This window comes from Macrotis lagotis, chromosome 2 (genome assembly GCF_037893015.1).
Source record: "Macrotis lagotis isolate mMagLag1 chromosome 2, bilby.v1.9.chrom.fasta, whole genome shotgun sequence".
NCBI lineage: Eukaryota > Metazoa > Chordata > Mammalia > Peramelemorphia > Peramelidae > Macrotis > Macrotis lagotis.
Genome location: NC_133659.1, coordinates 114,815,098 through 114,834,359, shown reverse-complemented (window position 1 = coordinate 114,834,359; position 19,262 = coordinate 114,815,098). Strand labels below are relative to the sequence as shown.

The 19,262-nt window shown below is 35.5% G+C and overlaps 2 protein-coding genes across 8 annotated transcripts in view; one reads left to right on the top strand and one right to left on the bottom strand.

Annotated features, from left to right (window-relative positions):
* Nucleotides 1–6,800, top strand: part of ANGEL2 (angel homolog 2) — a 28,993-nt gene extending 22,193 nt beyond the window's left edge. For all 5 annotated transcript variants that reach the window (XM_074222632.1, XM_074222630.1, XM_074222633.1 and 2 more), the window contains 4 exons: nt 1,663–1,789; nt 2,072–2,132; nt 2,632–2,795; nt 6,586–6,800. In XM_074222632.1, the coding sequence (XP_074078733.1) occupies nt 1,663–1,789; nt 2,072–2,132; nt 2,632–2,795; nt 6,586–6,737 (504 nt within the window). In that variant the 3' untranslated portion in view covers nt 6,738–6,800. The remainder of the gene's footprint in view (nt 1–1,662; nt 1,790–2,071; nt 2,133–2,631; nt 2,796–6,585) is intronic.
* Nucleotides 6,801–11,344: 4,544 nt separating this feature from the next.
* The window catches only part of VASH2 (vasohibin 2), a 44,755-nt gene continuing 36,837 nt past the window's right edge, over nt 11,345–19,262 (bottom strand). For 2 of the 3 annotated variants that reach the window (XM_074222636.1, XM_074222638.1), the window contains exons 8-9: nt 14,918–14,986; nt 11,345–13,079 (exon numbers count right to left, since the gene is read on the bottom strand). In XM_074222636.1, coding sequence (XP_074078737.1) covers nt 13,007–13,079; nt 14,918–14,986 — 142 coding nt within the window. In that variant the 3' untranslated portion in view covers nt 11,345–13,006. The remainder of the gene's footprint in view (nt 13,080–14,917; nt 14,987–19,262) is intronic. The other variant, XM_074222637.1, reaches the window with a different exon arrangement.

The window sequence follows — 19,262 nt, the reverse complement described above, 5'->3', positions numbered from 1 at the left end:
CAGATTTGAACTCAGGTCCTCCTGACTTCAGGGCTAGTGCTCTATCCACTACACCACCTAGCTGCCCCTTTTTTTACTTATTCTTCAGGAAAATGTCACTTTGTTTTGTTGTCTCTTGATGTCTCATGAAGCCATTAGCTTTCAGTTATCCAATTTTAATTTTTAAGGAACTATTTTCTTTAATGAACTTTTGTACTTCTTTTTCCATTTGACTAGTTCTGTTTTTTAAGGAATTTTTCTCTTCACTGGATTTTTGTACCTCTTTTACCATTTAGCAAATTCTGTTTTTTAAGAGTTTTTTTAGTATTTTTTTGGCGCATCTTTTTCTGAACTGTTAATTCTCTTTTCATAATTTTCTTGAATCACTCATTTCTTTTACTCTACCATTCTTCCAGGAATTCTTATTGGGTATGGATCCATTTAGCATTTTTCTTTGTGGCTTTTGGGGGGGGGTAGTAGATATTTTCACATTGTAGTTTTCTTCTGAGTTTATATTTTGATCTTCCTTGCCACTGTAATGGTTTTTATGATGAAATTCTTTTTGTTGTTTGTTCATTTTCCCAGCTTATTTCTTGACTTTGAACTTTATATTAAAGTTGATCTCTGAGAATAGGAAGGCACTATCCCAAGCTTCAGGCTTTTTCCGTGCTGCTGTTTTCAGAGCTAATTCTGGGGATTTGAAAGTTTTTGGTACTTCCTGGGAAAGGTATGGTCATTAATCCCCTGATTTGTGCTCTGGTCTTTATCCATGAAAGGCCTAAACCAGCTAATTGGCTATTGCAGTAGTTCAGAAAACTGTTGATAAAGGTCTGAACTAAAGTAATTGCATGATTGGAGAAAAAGGGACAGATGTAAAATGTGTTGAGAAGTAAAATCACTTGTCAACTTTAGCAATGCAGATTTAGAAAGAGTGAAAGGTTGAAGATATGAACCTGGAAGAATGGTGGTACCTTCAGTAGAAATCAACAAGTTTGGAAGGTGGTTTAGTTTTGGGGAAAAGCTAATGAGTTTTATTTTCAACATACTGAGTTTGAAGATACCATGCAACACCCAGGTGGAGATGTCCAATAGGCAGTTAGAGATAAGGAACAGTGAAGTTCAGGAAAGAGACTAGGTCTAGATATAAAGATCTGACAGTCATCAACATAGAAAATAATTGCATCCTTGAGAACTAATGGAGTCACAGAGAAGTGGGCCCAAGTTAAACCATTTCAGTTTGTCTAATAAAGGTTATTTTTCCCATTCTGAGATGGACTTTCTTGTTACATACTTTACTTATATAGCAAATTCTTTGAAATTAAAAAAAACCCCAAACCAAACTAGTTATTTAAGAGCCTTTAACCAAAGTCTTAAAAGACCTCATGCTTCATCCTGACTGGATTATCATGCCAGTTGAACAACAATTTTGTCAGGTCTGAATCATTTAGGCTTTCACTATGATTTTAGAGATAGATTATATATCTGTCCTTGATGCTAAGACAAACCTAGCTAAATTCAGAGAGACTCATCACTAAAGGTTTGACCAACAGTTGGTGAAATTTTTTTGGCCATGCAAATTCATGAAATGGAGGTTGCCATCTCCACTAGTGAAGGGAATACTTACACTGTTGGAGCATCAGATATTTACTGAAGTATTAATAGCTTTTTGGAATTTTGTTTTAGGTTTCTGGTCAGGAACAGTCTCCCAGGGGACAGAGAATTTTGTCTATTCCAATATGGCCCCCAAGCTTGGGCATTTCACAGAATTGTGTCTATGAGATACCACAGGAAACAAGAGTAGAAAAGGCAGGTAAGTTTTGACAGTACACTAGGCTTTCTTTGTACGTTATAGAAAATATAGAAAAAAACATTTTTATTTTTTTAGAGATTTATAAATTATCTTTAACAATAAAAAAGATTGAGCTTCAAAAAGTCTTAAATAAATTGCATGTGATTCTGGTTGTGTTTGTATTTTATTGCTATTCATTAACTTATTTTTAAGCATCAATGATATCTAGCTAAATATATTGGATCTATGTGAAAAGAATGAGCTAAGAACACTTGCATTTTAATGTTTTTCTTGCTCTTATAGAAGAGGATGATATGACACAAATACAGTTGGAAAAAACAGAGGTCCTAGTGGCAGCTAAAAAGTGAGTTCTAAAAAATTACAAGCATTTTATTTTTCAATTCATTGGAAGGTATGAGATTACTAGAGTTAACATACATATGTGTTTTAAAACTTTTCACTTTAAAACTTCTTTTAAGGTTCATGTGATACTTAAAAAAGTAAAGAAAAAACTTGTGTAAAATTGAACAAGGAGATACTCGTGAAAATTTCCTATTATTTACTTGCTATATTTAAATAATAACTGAAGTTGATTTAGCATATTGAGACTGGAACTTACTACTGAACATATTTTGATTAGAAATAAACTAGATTTCAGGTAATAATTATATGTAAGCATATGTCATTTATTATTATCAATGGGGGTTGAGTATATCTGAAGATAATTTATGTAATGAATTTAGGGTTTCTTGGTTTAGGGATGTATATTTTCAATTCAAACAGTTAAGTAAATACTAATTTAAATAGGAAAAATTATGATTAACATAAAACAAGTTGGACACAATTTTTTTTTTTAAATTTAGATTATCTTCAAACTTACACCACCATTTTAGCTTGTCATCTGTATATTCACATTACCTTCCCAACACTGGAATTCCAGAAGTGACAACTTGTCATTCAAAAAATGCTGTAACAGTGGATTACATTTTCTATTCAACAGAAAAGGAAGCTATTAACACACAACAAGGTAAAAAAGGTCTATCTATTAATGCTTTCTTTTAATAGGAGTTAGGGAAAAAAAAGGTTCTGGGTTTGGAAATGAAGTAATTCAAAATTTGACAAGGATTGTCCTTTTATATTTTCTATTCATTTTTGATTTTAATTATATACTAGTGTTAGGTAAGTGATATAAAATTGCAAAATAGATGATCATTTTGGTTTCTTATTAGATATGTCTACTCTTGACATTCTAGATTTTCCATGTTACCTTTTGTTATACTCAGAACAGATTTATCTTGTTTTTTCCATAAAAAAGGAAATTATTTTATGTAGACATACAAATAGTGTTTTTCTGTGTTGACTTGTTAAATCTTAATCATATTTTCAGTACTCTGAGGCTGCCTTCATCATGGGAATTAATGCTTGTTGTGGCTTCTGCATTTGGCAGCATGGTGCCAGTAGAAGGATCATGGAACCCAGGGGCTGAGTCTGCAGTCAGAGCTCTCTCTCTTATCTTTAGTCTTTCAATCTATGAAATAATAGGCTAGGTTAGATATCTAGTGTCCCTTTAGGCACTAACATTTCATATTTGTGAAATTTTAAGAAATTAATATTGGCACATTTAGTAACGAGGTCAGTTGGTTGACTTAGTATATAGTGAGCTGGACCTTCACATCAAACACCTTCTAGCTGCTTAACTCTGGACAGTTCCTATAACCTCTCTTGGTCACAATTTTTTTCTCTGTAAAATAAAGCTAGTTTTCCTGAAGTTTTTATGAGGGTAAAAAGATCTTGTTTGTATACCTCTGAAAGCTTTGAAGTGCTATAGAAATGCTAGGTATTTTTATTATTATTATCATATTGCTTATTTTTAGAGGATAGTGGTGTATTTACAAAAATAAAGATTGAAGGAGGAAGAAAAGTATGTGTATAACTGACTCAATGAAACACAATATTTCAAACAGATTTTTAATTTTAGAAAAGAGTAGTTAGAGGGGCAGTTAGGTGGTGTAGTGAATAGAGCACCAGTCCTGGAGTCAGGAGGACCTGAGTTCAAATCCTGCATGACACTTAATAATTACCTAGCTGTGTGGCCTTGGGTTAACCCCATTGCCTTGCAAAAAAAACGTTAAAAAAAAAAAGAGGAGTTAAGTAGGCATTGTAGTGATTAATTTCAACAAATATGTTTAAATATTTGTTTATATATATAAAACTTTATTTCAGGTACTGGGGATACAAGGACAAAAACATAACAGTAGTAGTTCACAAAGAAATTGCACTCTATTGAAGGGATAAGAGAAATACAAATAGGAAAATAGGAAGGAATGCACTCTTAACTCTGGAAATATTTGTGCAAAAAATGAGCCCTCAGAACTGAGCAGGGCTAAGACAACTTCTTAAGTATCCCTCCTCCATGAATGTTAAACAGAAACGCTGAGGTGAAATCCATTTCAGCATGGGGAACAAATTGTATGAATGAATGTATAAAGATAGGAGATTGCATACTGAGTTTTGGAAATAGCAAGTGGTTCGGTTTTCCTAGAATGTACAGAATATAAAGAATAGGGAATAATAAGAAATAATAGTTGAGACTAGATGATAGCCTTAAATGCCAGTCTGTAAAGATTGAATTTTATCCTAAAGGCATTGGAGAGCTAACTAAAGTTTTTGAGCAGGACAGTGATATGATCAGATGTTGAGAAGGTTTGGTTGCTTATATTAAGAGTTGGCCTCTAAAATATAGGAGTTGAGCGAGATGGGGAGAACTGCTAAGATGCTGTTTGATAAGATATCAATAAGAATATGGAAAATTCCTAAGGTTGAGGGCAGAAATTGATAGAGAATATGAAACTATTGCCATCTTTGAGAAATGAGAGAAAGTGACCTGGAGGCCAGTCAATGGCACCAACAAGGATCTGGACAGGTTAATTTAGATACAGTGAATTTTCAAGAAGAGATAGTCTAGTTATGATGGCAGAGGGACAGCTTGAAAGTCATGGGGGAAGCAGAGTATACCAACTTTTTATGACCCAATGAATTGAGTAGACAAGAGGGAAGGAGCCACCAGCACTAGAAAAAGTTTAAAAGGATGAGATGTTTTCTATAACAGTGCAGTGTTAGATAAACACCAGAAATAAAGAGGGTTAGAAGAAGAGACCCAAGGTGAAGGTAATTTTGTTAACAAAAGGTAGGGTTCCAGAGGGTCCAAAAGGGCAGAGAAAAATAAAGGCTGGGGTTAGGTGAAGATAGGTTTGAGTATTCCTGGAAGAGATCACAGAGGAAAGGAGACTGAAAGGAAGAGAAAATTGGAGTTTGCTAGTGATTGTACTGGTTGTTTGAAGTACTTAACTAATGGGTGAAAGGATCAGTAACAATATTTAATGTGCAATATAATAATAAGTCGATAACAGAGGTGACTGCTAATGTGACTGTCATGCCCTTCTCTATGGACATGAGAGGCAATTTATGTTCACTTTGAGTGTTACACATACTATGGAGATCAGAAAAGAAACAGAAGAGGGCCTCTCAATACACTGAATGAGTGTTTTCTGAAGAATTTATGGAAGATGGAAATAAATTGCATATGATGAGAAAACTTAGAAATCTTCAACAGCAGAAAGCCGATATATGTAGAAGATATAATAAATAAGAGCAGTGAAACCATGAGTCACATTTTATGTAGGAAGAAATCTTTGTACTCTGAATTGCACAGACAATATTCTCTGTGGTAGCATGTTCATTTCTAGGTGCCACATTTTAAGTTGAACATTGATATGCTCAGAGAAAAGTAAAAAAAGATAGTGGAGAGAAAGTGTTCTTAAATCCTGTTCTATGAGGAATGTGATTAGTTTAGAGAAAATGAGATTGTTTTAAAATTTTGGATTGTCATATGGAAAAACAGTTAAACTAATTCTTTGAATCTCCAGGTCATCCTATTTAGGTAACAAACTGATTTCAGTTCATTTTGAAGAATAATTTTCTAATATTGAGGGCTGTCCAGGGGGAATAGTTTGTCTTCTCAGGTGGTTGTTCTCCTTTAAGAAATGTGTTCACCTAGAGAAATGTACAACCACCTTTCATGAGAATGAAGTAGGAAGAGGAAGAGGAGGAGGAGGAGGAGGTTGGACTAAGGAACTTAGTAAATCCCCTTCCACCAGCACTGTTCTTTTTAAATGATAATATCATTTTAAATCTTTAGTTTAAGGTATAGAAAATTTCTAACCAAATCAGCAGGAGGGATCTATTCATTCTAATTGGTCCACTTCTCTCCATGTACCTCTCTCATTTCTTGTTCTTTCTCACTCTCCTCTTTTATCTTATATGACTATTGTTGAACTCTTGTTAACACTGGTGCTTTTCCCATCTCTGCCCCAGTCTATCATCCTTTGGCTTTATGGACCTTGTCGTTCTGGATAAATACCACTAGGTGGCGCAAGAGGATTGTGGCATAAAGTTCCTCATCTCAGGTGTAAAGAGCCTTCTGCTCTGACTTGTGCTAGGAAACTTGGTTTTGTGGAATGGCAGTTGTCAATCTTAAAAGACTTTAAAAAAATTTTCCTTTGTATAAGTTATTGTGTACTAAAAAATATTTTCAGAGACTGTTATAGAAAAAAGATTGATTATATTAATTATATCATGAGATATAATTAACTGTTAATACTCAATAATATATTTAAATATTAAATATTAATCATGTGGATCTCTTGATGGTATCTCAGATTTCACTTGTCTGTTACCAGAATATTAGGGTTGTTTAGCCTATGAAGTAGCTCATAATTAATTTCATGCAACCTGATCAATTTCTTTTTCTTATGTAGGAACGGAAGTTGCTTTGGTTGGTGGCTTGAAACTTCTAGGTAGATTGTCACTTCTTACAGAAGAAGACTTATGGACTGTTAATGGACTTCCCAATGAAAATAATTCTTCAGATCATCTGCCTTTATTGGCCAAGTTCAGGCTTGAACTCTGACACTATTACTTTCATGCAGTCTTCTTATAATTCCATTCAAGGAATAACAATTTGCATGCTGATTTTGTGTGTATAGTTTCTATAAACATGGTGTTATAGTAATTTGTGATTTAACAAAATATAGATCTAAATTTTACATTACTTTTTATATAAACTATTTGCCATACTAGTAAGAAAATGGGATTTTTTTCAGAGATGTAAATGCTTTTTGATGTAAATTTCAGTAAAATTGACTAGTTCTTAAAAACAATTCACTTTGTTTTAGTAAAAAAAATGCACATATTTGAAGCAAATTTTGCTTTGGGTTCAAAATAACTTCCCTTTGATTTTGGTGAACAGTGTTCTTTCAGACTACAACTATTTTTCCTTCCCAGGTGCCCTGAATTTTAGTGAGAGGTTCCCATGACTATAGAGCATTTATGTGGGAAAATTTTTTTTTACAAATGCCCAACAAACCATGTTAAACAACTTTTAAGAAAGGACTTGAAATGATTTTTTTTCTTAAAAATACAAAATTTAATTTTTTTCTTAATCTTCAGTATGCCTTGATTTTGCTGAGGAAAGGTTTGGAGAACTTCTAAAAGGACCAGTTGCTTTACAGGTATTCATTCTTTTAGGCTCATCTCTGAAAATGAGTAATCAGCCTCAGACCAAACAGATCAAGGCTCTGGACCACTTAACTACCATTGAGCTGTTCCAGGTTTTCTTTTGTCTTTGTCTCTCTCAGGAAAGGTTCAGTCCATTCCCCTTTCTCATTTGAGGAGGAAAACTTGCTTCTATTCAGCTAACTCAACATTCAGTAGATGTTCCTTTCGTGGAATTGCAGTTTCTGCCTTCAGCAGATACTGTTGCAACTACTGAATAGAATGCTTTTTCTTGCTGCTGCCTCAGAAATTTGAGGAAACCTCTGGATCTGTGGATGGTGGCAACTGGATGACCTGATAACTTTTCCTTGGCATTTTAAATTACTTTAGTTGTTGTTAACTCATTTATTTCTAAGTTCTTGGATGTTTTATTGTTTTGATGAACCATTCATCTGCTTTTTTAAAAAAAGGTGCTTATTGCATACTTTGTTGGATCAAATCAAATGAATGCTGAAAACAGTTTTCTAGAACTGTTGAATTCAAGTGGAAGAGTGTGTGTGTGTGTGTGTGTGTGTGTCTCCATTGAGGAGAAAATCTCCTTGTTTGACAACCTAAATGAAAAACCCTGAACTTAAAAAAAAATGTTCTTTTAGTCTTGTTTTATGGCTGTTTTTTTTTTATTATCATCACCACCTTTATTTCCAAATATGTCTTTTCCCACTCCCTTATCCATTGAAGAATATCTTGTAACAAAGATTGAAAAAGAGGGGAAAATTATTTCAGCAAAACCAGCCAGCATATCAACCTTTACTTTTCTATTAAGCAGTCATTTTGTATTTGTTGTAAAAATTAAAATTGAATTTCCTTCATATAGAATATATGTATATATGTATGGTATACATACATGTGTATACACATATATGTAATCTGTCTAAAGATGAAAGCAATGGAGAAAAAGTTCATGCTCTTCAAAACCACTTAGTTCAATGATTTTTCAACAATAAATTAAAAGATATATCCAAAGGAAATAGGCCCTATAGGCCTTAGGGAATCTATGATAGCATTTAAGGATTTTCTCAGTAAACAATTTAAAAAACTACTACTTGTTCATGTTTATAATTTATTGAGTTTCAACGTAATATGCATGTTTAGGGTTTTTCTACATTTCTTTTGTGGGTCAACTTAAATACAGTAAGTATTAAATCAGAATGACAATGTAGTAATCCCATTTTGGTTTTGGGAAAAAATAATGGAAATGAATTGACTCATCACTGATTGTGATTGTATGTGAATGAACTAACAAAGACCTCTTAATGAAAATTGTATTTGATAGCTGTAAAATACAATTTTCTTTTTTTTGTTTTTTTTTTTTTGTTTTTGTTTTGCAAGGCAATGGGGTTAAGTGGCTTGCCCAAGGCCACACAGCTAGGTAATTATTAGGCCTCTGAGGTCCAATTTGAACTCAGGTACTCCTGACTCAGGGTCGGTGCTCTATCCACTGTGCCACCTAGCCATCCCCTCAAATATAATTTTCAAATGTTCTTTAAAGTAGTGTGGTTTTAGACATTTTCATATAATACTTTAGCAGATTTAAGATACAGAATTGCACTTAATCACTTTGCAGAATGAACTAACTTCTATTTTTTAGACTCAAGCCAAAAGCTGTTAATAACATTCTCATTAATTGTTTGAACTTGAGTAGGAAGCACTAATTATATCCACTTTTATTGTCCTGATGCTTTTTTGGTAAATTGACATTTCACTTCTTAGAAATTGGGCCTTGTCTCCTTAGCTAATAGCAGTAAAACTTGATAATATTGAAACAAGATTGTTTCTTCATTAAGAAGAAAATACAATCAAACAGTGTACAGTTTTTAGGTTGTTGTTTTGTTTTTTTTTTTTTGCAGGGCAACAGAGTTAAGTGGCTTGCCCAAGGCCACACAGCTAAGTAATTATTTAGTGTCTGAGACCGCATTTGAACCCAGGTCCTCCTGACTCCAGGGCCGGTGCTTTATCCACTGTGCCACCTAGCCACCCCCAGTGTACAGTTTTTAAGGAAAGAGGAAAATCATGGCTTGAAAAAAATGTTTAGGCTTTTTACCTTTTGGTATCAAATATTGTAAAAGTAATTTAAAAATTAACAAAAGTCTTCATTCTCAATGATTGACTGTCTCCACTAAAACAAATTTGATGACCTGTTGAACTAACTACATTATGCTACAAACTAAAAGGTCAGTGGTTTTCAAGAGATCTGGGGACACCATAGTTGTACTCAACACCTGTTTGGTAGTAGAACCTGTAAAGAAAGTATGAACTTTGTGAATGTAGTAGACCAACCAGCTTTCCTATGACCCCATTATTCTCTCAGCTTTTACCCACTATTCTCTCAGCTTTTAAGATCTAATATGATTCCAAGTGTTAGGTGAACTTTTAGATTATTTAGTTGGAAAGATGACTCATATGTAAAGAGGTGGGATGGATAATAAAACAATTTGAGAATTAACAGGTCATTTGATTTTCATATGAAATTAACAGGATAGTGAATTATGCTCTGAAGTAAAACAAAAACAAATCATACCAGTTCACATTTTTATAAGAACTAAGTCCCTGAACTTTCAAGACATTTTTATTAAAGTTCCATGCTGTGTAGAAACATACAAGTGATAATAAAAGCAAAACCTAAGACATGCACCTGTCTGATATTCCCTAAAATACTATTGTACAGGTTTTCATTTTACCTAGAAAAATATTCACTGAAACAATCACAGTTTTTCTTAAGTTTTAAAAAATGCATTTGTCAGAACAAAGTCCAAGAGAATAAACAAGATTTGATTGTACTTAAAAAAAATTACGAGTTTTCACATGGCTTTACAGCTTAGAAAATGTCAGGTGTAAGAAGACTGAATTAAATTTTGAAACTTTATTTACCAGTGTTAATAACATTTTTTAAGAAACAATTGACTTAGAAAAAGTGAAATACACATAATTTTAGAATAGAAAGTATTAAATATCACTTGTTGAAATCAAGTGCACTCAAAACAGCACAAACCATATTTAAAATCAGGGTTTATGATACACATTTTTTACATGTATTTCCATGATACAGTTTGATAAATTTCTCTCTGGATTAATAATTGGTTTTGTTTACAAGATTGCAAAGCCTTGAGAAAGATATTTTGCCATACCTTAGACTAGGCAGTTAAATAAAAATTGATTTGAGGTAAAGCAACATGATTTTTCTTACCCATTTTAATATTGTCTAACTGTTAATTAATTTTCTTCTTTGACCTTGACACATACAGGTTTGATGGTTTAAGCTAACAAGACTTGTGTTTTGTTCAAGCCTCATTCCATAACTCAAAAAGGAGAACCTGTAAGTTCAATCCAACCTATTTTTGAATTTCCTCTTTTAGAAAAGAAGAGAATACAATAGTAGTTCACAGTGATATATTGATTTAAGATATGCTACTGGTTAAAGAACATTATAAATGTATGTACTACTTACACATTTACATGACTACTTAGCCCTTATTTTGGGTGAATGATTCCCCAAAGTAAGGAATGAATGTGGAGGAAATAATTTGTCAATTGACTAATTAAACAAGTTGGCAGTTTTAGGAATTTCATATCAGTACATTAGAAACAAGATACTTTCTCCTCCCCCTTTCACAAATGACATGCTGTGCCACAATTTGATATTGTTTCGTAAACCCCTCCTCCCATCTTAAGATGAGTTGACAGAATGACCATGATTCAATATATCTCATAATAAACTCAAGAAGTATACCTTGCAAACTTCTTAAAAAGCAAACATTCACCATCCTAGAAACCTTCAAATGATGTTGATGAATATACAAAAGCAGTTGTTCAAATATGAAGTGCCAAAAGCAGTTGTTCAAATATGAAGTGCCAATTCTACAGCATTGATTATGATCACTATAATGTGTATTTCAAGGACCATTAAGGCCATAAACTTGTTATTTAAAGAAGAGTAACATTTTAAGAACTTTGACCTGATAGGTATTTTAGAAGAATGTGTGGTTTTATGTTGCTGGCTCTACTACTTTTTTTAATGATAGTAAGTTTTGTGATTATCTCATGCCATGTGATTTAGCCCTTCTAATCAATAATTTCCATTAATTCCAGTTTATTGAAAGTAATCTTATTTGTGCATTAATGAATATAAGGAGTAGATTAATTTCTATCCTATTCTCCAAGTCATAATCAAAGTTTTGTTAATAAATGACAAATAGATTCTCATTTTACCTCCTTTCTTACTCTTCTGATCTGATGAAAGAAAGCAGAATGGGGAAAAACTCTTTTTAGTAAAAATAAACTTTGCTGTCTCCTTTTAAAAAGAGCAAAATCCATCTTTATCTTTGACCTACTAGTATGTATGCAAGTTATTACAAATTATTTAGGAGTAGTACTCTAGAAGTCATTGTGCTACAAGAAGTATATTCTATAGCCAGAAGTCAATGGATAATGCTGAAGTTAATGAATAAAGGTAGTGCTATCAGGTGTTTGCTGGAACATAAATACTTAGCAAATGTTCTTCATTTTCATCCTCAAAGGATTATTTTAATCATATCCCTAATTCATTCTATTTGAGTAAATGGATGGAATGGCAATTATGAACAAGGGTGACAAAAGATTATATTGTCATGTCTGGTCTTAGTATAAGACATCAGGAAAAAATCTGTGCATTTAACAGTAGTAAATCCTTTGAAGACAAGGCCTGGCTCAGTATCCAAATTAGATAAAACATGAAAAGAAAGGTCAAATGGTGCTCAAACCCACAAATTATTTCTTGGCCTTGGCCTGCTAAGAATATATGCCACTGTCAGAGACAATCCTAACAGCACCAACTCTTACCTCAAAGAGTTCCTAGACATGTGGGTTTTTTGCTGGAGTTTATAACATTTAAATGTTAGTGACAGAAAATAGAACAATTTTTTTTTAAACCCATCTGTCAGGGAATGCCTTTAAGGAAGAGAAACAGGATAGTCCTGGAGATGGTTTCCAGTGATGCAGTAGAGTTCCAGTGCTTTTGAAGAAAATACGTGCATATTATAATACCTTAAATTTCAATATAGGCATGCAGGATGAGAGCCTCTGAATACAAGGAATCTCTCCTATATAAGTGTTACAGAAATAATACAAATTATCAGAAAAATTTAAATACCAACAAGTTTGCATATCTGTGAGGTATTGAGGTAATATAAATGCTTTTAAAAACCACACCCACCTCTGTTTTAGATGTTGCTGAATATTGCTAATACTGACCATGAGTTAATCCTTCTGTGTGTGTTGGTACTGTCCAAACACCAAAAAAGGGAGAAGAAAACTTCATAAATATGTCTCTAGGATTACCAGTGTAGCACAGCATACAGCGCCAGTTAAAGAAAAGAGAGAAATTATATGGCTCCACCATTGAAGTAGTTGTCCTCTTATTTTGGAGTAAAGGAGATAATCCAGCCCTCGGTAGGGCTTACCATGATAATTATTATTTTTTGTCTTTTCATGGTTTTCCATTTAAGTTTTTTTTAAGTAAAATATCACTCATTTATACTATTTCTATGCGACTCCTTAAAAATAAAATTCACAGGATCTTGATAAAGAGTTGCAAATCCTCCTGAAGATGCCATGTATTGGCAGACAAGCACCGCTGGCCATCTTGGCTTATTAAATTCGGATCTGATAGCCTACTTCATTCAGAGTGCCGAGGTCAGACACCTTCTTATTGGGGAGTACAGGCCTAAGAATAAAAGAAGGGAAGAAAGGCAGTTCAGCATCTTTGCACAGGTCTTTGTTCTTGAGGCCCCCAGGCACTTCTCTACACCCTCTCCCCATTAATACTTGGTACCACCAAAGATTTGGGGGATCTTTTAGTATATTTTCAGTATCCAGGTATGCATTTTCATAGTTGACAATTCTGGTTCTCTTAAGACTAGTTACACCAATTAAAGAACATTTTGGTTCTAAGCCCTCTAAATAGGATCTTTTTTTTTAGGTTTTTTGCAAGGCAAATGGTGTTAAGCCTTGGGCAAGCCCACAAGCTAGGTAATTATTAAGTAATTATTAAGTGTCTGAGACCTGAATTTGAGCCCAGGTACTCCTGACTCCAGAGCTGGTGCTTTATCTACTGCACCACCTAGCCACCCCTCTAAATAGGATCTTAAAAATAAAATAAGATTTTTGTGCAAACTATAAAATGGACCAAATTTTCCTTGAGAAAATGACCATTACTTTCTGATATTCCTGATATAGTTTACAGGAACAACAGAAAGAGGGAAAAGGTTGTGTATGTATTAGATTTTTTTTTTTAGGTTTTTGCAAGGCAAACAGAGTTAAGTGGCTTGCCCAAGGCCACACAGCTAGGTAATTATTAAGTGTCTGAGACCAGATTTGAACTCAGGTACTCCTGACTCCAGGGCCGGCGCTTTATCCACTGCGCCACCTAGCCGCCCCTGTATTAGATATTCTTAACATTGAGGCATGGTTAATTTTTTAGATTTAGAAAGAAAACCAACATGAAGGCTTTATCTGAGAACATGAGTGCTGTGAATTTTCCTATTTGATAATCATGTGCTCCTTTCCCCCACAGCAACATAAATTATTAAGTGAGAATGAACAAATACATTGAAATGTTGCAGTTTGGAAGAAATACAATTTTCTTTTCAGTGTAGTCCTCTCTGAATGCTCAAATGTTCATCTACTGAGCAGAATGTGCATTGAGAAAATACATGAAATTGCATCACTTCTTTCTTAAAAAAATTGTACCAATCCCTTCCTAGGGGATAATTATCCCCGTTTTGCAACTGAGAAAACCGAGGCAAACAGGTAAAGTGATTTGCCCACGACTACACATATAGGCAGTGTCTGAGGCCAGATCTTATCAACTCCAGGCCCACTGCTCTGTCCAGTGCATCCTTTGCTGACAAATTGTACTCTTGCTAAACCCATCCTCATACTTGAAATTTGCTGCTTTTGCATAAGAAGTAGTAACCTCAGGACTGCTATCTCAGGACTGCTATCAATAGGACATGGACTACCAATTATTTTTCAGCAACTTCAATAAGTTTGTGTAAAACATTCACTCTGTTGTTTTTTGTATCCAGCAGTGTCCTTCTATAAGACAACAGGGCCAGACTAGTCAGTCTGAGGCCATGGGAGGAAGGGGAGAAACTTGGGACGTCAGACCTACAACCCCGGGCTTGACTCATTTCGTGCTCTGCCTAGTAGCTAAACTAGTCTTCATGAAGCCTTTTCCTTCACCTGCCTTTGAGAACATCATTATGATTTTCTCCCTCAGCATTATGTTAATTTGCATGTTGTTTTGTGAGCAAGAGCATGGCCATGTTTGGTAGTGGCTCCCTGCTCATTCCCACATTTCTGCCCAGGGCTGGCCTGAGTCCCATTTGTGAAGTACCTAGAATTGAGTTGAAAGCTCAGCTTCCACTAACTTCTCTCTTCCCTTTGTTGGTGGTGGCTCTTTTTGTCACCCAGTATTCTTATGTTCCTCTCAACCCTACCTAAGGAAAAGCAGTTTCCAGAAATGGTCTAAAAATCATTTTACAATAAAGTATAAATTACCTTGATATGGTTGTATGTAGCTGCTTAGCTGTCTTATAGGTAATTTTCTCATGGTCAAAGAAATGAAATCTATTGGTAAAATTTCAAGCAGAAGAAATAAGATGAGCAAGGCTTCATTATTTTTCCCGGTCGGAGAGCCTTTTTTGGCACCCCTCAAGTTATACCATAAAAGTAGCAAGCTCCCAGGCATCCTGGGGAGTCTGATGCTGGTTCTACCTCTCCCATTACACTAGGAGCCCCCCCCCCCCCAAGGCAGAAGTTGTGGTCCCTTTCTTCTTGATTTGCATTGATGCCTGGCTACAGGGGATAGTTATTGCCTGACTGCCTGAATACTTGTAATGCATTGATGCCTGGCTACTTGTAATACTATCTATGTGAGAAAAGTTAGTGAGATTTATGACAATTAGAAAATTCATTGGAGAGTTATGATGTATTTTTCCTCCATAGTTGGGTTATGACAGTTTGCCATTGTAGGAGAGGCTCTGCCCAAATTAAGACAAGTTGCTCTCCTACTCTTGCCATCTAATTTTGCTAAGCCAAACCTGAGAGTAAGCTATTGTGTGTGAAGGCCTTCTCTAGTTCTTCCCTTAAATATTATTAGAAAGATTACAAATAGATTTATTTTTAAGAGTAACAAGTGTTGAGAAAATGAGTTTAGCTAGGGTTACTTAGCCAAGAACCTTTCTTTAGATCCAGAGTATTTTTAGGGATCAATCTGAATTCTCTTTTTCCAAACCTATTCTCTACCCTCATCCTCTAAAAGGGGAGAGTGGAATCAGAGATTTTCTTGTATCTTGTGATGGTGGGGAAGATATGAGAGAAGTATGTCTTTTAAGCTAATTTTCCTTTTACTCATTTTATTTGGAGACCAAGGCCAAAGAATCTTCTTTTTTCCCCATGCTGGAGGACAAGCTGATCAATTTTGGAGTTTTTGTAGAATTAGAAAATTATCCTAGGAAGCTTTAGAAATATGGACATTTAAAGGGGAAGGGAGGGAAGTAGCTGACTGAAAGGACTGAAAGGAGAATGCAACCATTTCTAAACAAGTTGAACAATATCCTTGCCTTCTACTGTGCTGGAGGGAACTAGAATAAAATCACTGTGATGTGGGCCTATCCTTCATTAATCTCCCATCTAACTCAAACCCACTACTACCAATAAAATGGGTTGGATTATTCCAGCCCTAAAATTCTTTGACTGTAACTTCAGATGCAGTTTGTCCTAGGGATATGAGTTGAGACTGAACAGGTATTCTTAGGTATGTCATTCATTCTATCAAGATTTCCAGAGTGTTTTTTCTCTTTAGAAAAAGCTAGAAAAAAAGAATATAAGTAAAATACTTTTGCATACCTTATATTATCATTATAGCTTTAGACTTAGGATACTTGTGAGAAGATTAAGGGTATTGAATATCAAAGAAGCTTCAGAATAGGAAGTTATGTCAAGGACACCTAATATTCACATTTCCCTTTTTTAGTTAAGGTTGGAATGAGAGAACTTGGTAAAATGGAGATGAAGTGTAATTTTAGGGCAAGGGGGTGACTATGAATTCTAGTTTTTTTTGACTTTACCTTGAGCCCCTATTATTTTTCCCTCTTTTTCATAACTATGACTGAGATAATTTTTTTAACCTTCTGGTTGGCATCTAATTGGAATGATTCAAGTTTTCTGGAAAAGTTTGGGGAAATTTTATGGTCCTATTTTTAGGGAACCAGGGAGAGAAAGCCTATATTGAGCCATAAGGAAGGTTTTTAGCCCTTGCTGTTTGTTCATTAAGAGGAACAGATGAAACCAAAGATATCCAAGCTGTGGTCCCAACCCTTGCCTCTCTTTTCTTATTGGGTCCAAGGGGAAGTTTCCTTTGGCCAGGTTCTAAATTAAAAATGCTTTGGGAGGATGAACAAAGCAAAGAGAAGCCTCACTTGGGGCAGATGCCAGGTGAGGGAGGTTTCATTTACAGCAGTCAATTGAAAACCTACCTCCTTCCCTCACATTCCTTGCACCCCGCACCCCCCCCCCCCCATGATTACTGGCACAATAGGCAGTTAACCAGCTGTTAAGGCCAACAGCTGAAGTTGCTATGTAAACACAAGCCTAAATCTGTGCAGATTTGACCTCTGTCATGTTCCCCAATCTTTGTCTTTTCAGCTTGTTTCTAGTTCAGATGGCAAGCTCTGATTAGAGTTGTCAGACTGCATGCCAACTTTTATGGCCAGTCCCCAGATTCAACTCACCTCTGGTCAACGAAAACCACCTGGTACTGAATAGTAGCAAGTCTATTGGGCCCTTCAAATACTCATTGCCCTTAACATCTTCACTTGAACCTCATAGCAAGGATCTGAGCCAAGATAATGCTTTTTTTTGAGTACTATACAGTTCTCTCCCCTCTTTCTATTTTCCCTTCCTCCTGATCTAATTCTTCAGCCACGTGGTTGGATTTTGAGGATGGTAAATAGCAGAGCAAAGGAGCAGAAAGTTTCCCCTATCACTTGAGAGTTAACATTTCCCTTGCAGTGATGAAGGTATGCTAACTTCTGTCTAATGTAGATATGGTCCTTTATCTTGGCTGTGTAACAAAGTAGCCAGAGCGCATCTACCTTAAACTAAAGGAAGGTTGGACTGGGGACATTTTTACCTCTGAGCCTGTGAAGAAGGATGGCAAGTTGGGCCCCACCCCAGTAGGGTCCTTCACTAGGGTCAGATTATGAAAGGCAAGGGCATCCCATTTGACCTCATTGATAAAAGCAAATCAAAATTTCAAGAGTTCCATAAGCCTCAATGCCTGAAGATACTTATTACAATAACTGGGTCAGAGTTAGAGCTAATAGTGGAATTGTATGAACTTTATTATCCCATCTTAGTGAATTAAAGCCTTTGAACCCTAGTCTGGTTGTAGTCTTTAGCTCAGAGTTCAGTAACTTCTCAGGTCTTTAATCATATTTTGGCTGGAGGGGGAGCAAGGGAGTGGCAGGTAGCCATAAGGGAGAAAGGGAAGAGGGAAGAAAAGAAGTGAAAACAAAATTCCCTTTGTTATGGTAACAATTACCACAAATTGTCCATTGTGTCTTAAAGAAAAATACCCATTGGCTCAATCTTTGGTGGTGGTGGTGGTGGGGTGTTTTGCAAGGCAATGGGGTTAAGTGATTTGCCCAAGGTCATACAGCTAGTTAATTAGTGTCTGAAGCCATATTTGAACTCAGGTCCTCCTGACTCCAGGACTGGTGCTCTATCCACTGCCCCACCTAGCTGCCTCCCATTGGCTCATTCTAAAGAGCATATTTTTTTTTTTATGGCTGGGTGGCTAGAGCATGCCCTCTTTTCTTTAACTAGGAAGTGAGCTCTAATACTAAAAGCCATATCACAGGCATCAGTGGCCAAGAAGGATATCCTAAAGAGAAAACATTTGGCACTTTTGAAAAACATGAATTTCTGTAACTACTTGCCTCTTTTGGAAATGTGAAATGATGGGTTTGGACTAGATGAATCTCTAAGGTTTCTTCCAGCTCTAAATCTGTGAGCCTGTGAACTGTAGGGTGAAACCTTTTTAGTTCAGAAAAAGATTGAAAACTGTTTGAGGGACAAAGAGGGAAAACTGAAGAGTGGAGGGGACAGAAGATGTGAAGAAAGTGACCTTATCTTCCCTTTTTCAACCTGCTAATACTAGCCCAGCAGTTGCTAACAAACCTCCCAATCATCTGACCTCCCATGTCAAGAATGGGACACTGATTCTTTCCAGAAGAAACACTCAGCCAACTGTGGAAAGGCAAAGAATCTGGAGCTGGATGAGGACATGGAGTCACTTGTATTATCTACAAGTCTGTCCAGGGGCCAGAGCTCTGTGCCCAATGAGGGACCTGTTGTAACTTTTAAACTTGCCAGCCATTTAAAAAATTTTCAGCATAGACTTTGAAATAATTAGCTAATAAAAAAAAAGTGACCTGCTTCCTCTAGAACCCTAGGTAAAGCTGAGTCAGAAGTACTATGAGCTAATTAGTTGTGGCTTTGTCACTGTCTAAATCTTGTATGTTGGACAAATCACTTAAACCTTCTGAGTCTGTTTCCTTATCAATAAAATAGGACAAATAATACCTACCCTGCCCACCTTACAGGGTGATTGTGATGATCAAATGAGAGAAGGCATGTAAGATGTTATGTTATTTTGTCTCATCAGAAGCAACTATCCCTGGAGAAAATCCTCCTTGAAGGAGCTGGGAAATGACCATTTCCCTGGATATACCATTAGGAAAAGGAAAGTTCTCTGTTTTAATTATAACTCACTCTATGGCAGTTCTAGAGATGGAGGGCCTGTTGGTGAAATCATGGGAAAGGGATGCTTGGTTTCTTT